This window comes from Sinocyclocheilus grahami, unplaced genomic scaffold (assembly GCF_001515645.1).
Source record: "Sinocyclocheilus grahami isolate Dianchi unplaced genomic scaffold, SAMN03320097.WGS_v1.1 scaffold11930.1, whole genome shotgun sequence".
NCBI classification, from domain to species: domain Eukaryota; kingdom Metazoa; phylum Chordata; class Actinopteri; order Cypriniformes; family Cyprinidae; genus Sinocyclocheilus; species Sinocyclocheilus grahami.
In genome coordinates this window covers 981-1391 of record NW_015514126.1, presented here as the reverse complement: position 1 = coordinate 1391, position 411 = coordinate 981, and the positions used below count along the sequence as shown (strand labels likewise).

Below are 411 nucleotides of genomic sequence, written 5' to 3'. Positions count from 1 at the left end.
CAAAGCTTATAATATTACCTGTGATCAAACTTGAGATGATCAGAGGCAAAATCACCATTTTTAACATCCTCATGAGAATGTCACCCGGGAAGGCAATGACCATTATAACATCAGCGGGGAGTGGAGATACGTAACGCAGTAGAATACCAGCTACTGAACCAGTGATCACACCTGGAACAGAGACAGAGAATCACAGTGAACATCAGGGTACTGGAATGGAACATTTCACTGAGAAATAATACTGAACCTTTTGTGAAGTATAACAATCACAGAACAGAATATGCCTATAAAATACCAGTGTGTAGGAGATTTATCTAAAATTGTAATGTGGGGTTTGGGTTTTGTTTTTGTTTTTGTTTCATGTTCTTGTCCATGTCTTTTATTTTGTAATTGTTTCCTGATGTTAGTGTC

General features: G+C 37.5%; 1 protein-coding gene across 1 annotated transcript in view; it reads right to left on the bottom strand.

Moving 5' to 3' along the window:
* The window catches only part of LOC107578783 (excitatory amino acid transporter 2-like), a gene marked incomplete at its 5' end in the record, with an annotated part of 6275 nt that overhangs the window by 4889 nt on the left and 975 nt on the right, over positions 1-411 (bottom strand). The window contains one exon of the mRNA XM_016264698.1: positions 19-171. Coding sequence (XP_016120184.1) covers positions 19-171 — 153 coding nt within the window. The remainder of the gene's footprint in view (positions 1-18; positions 172-411) is intronic.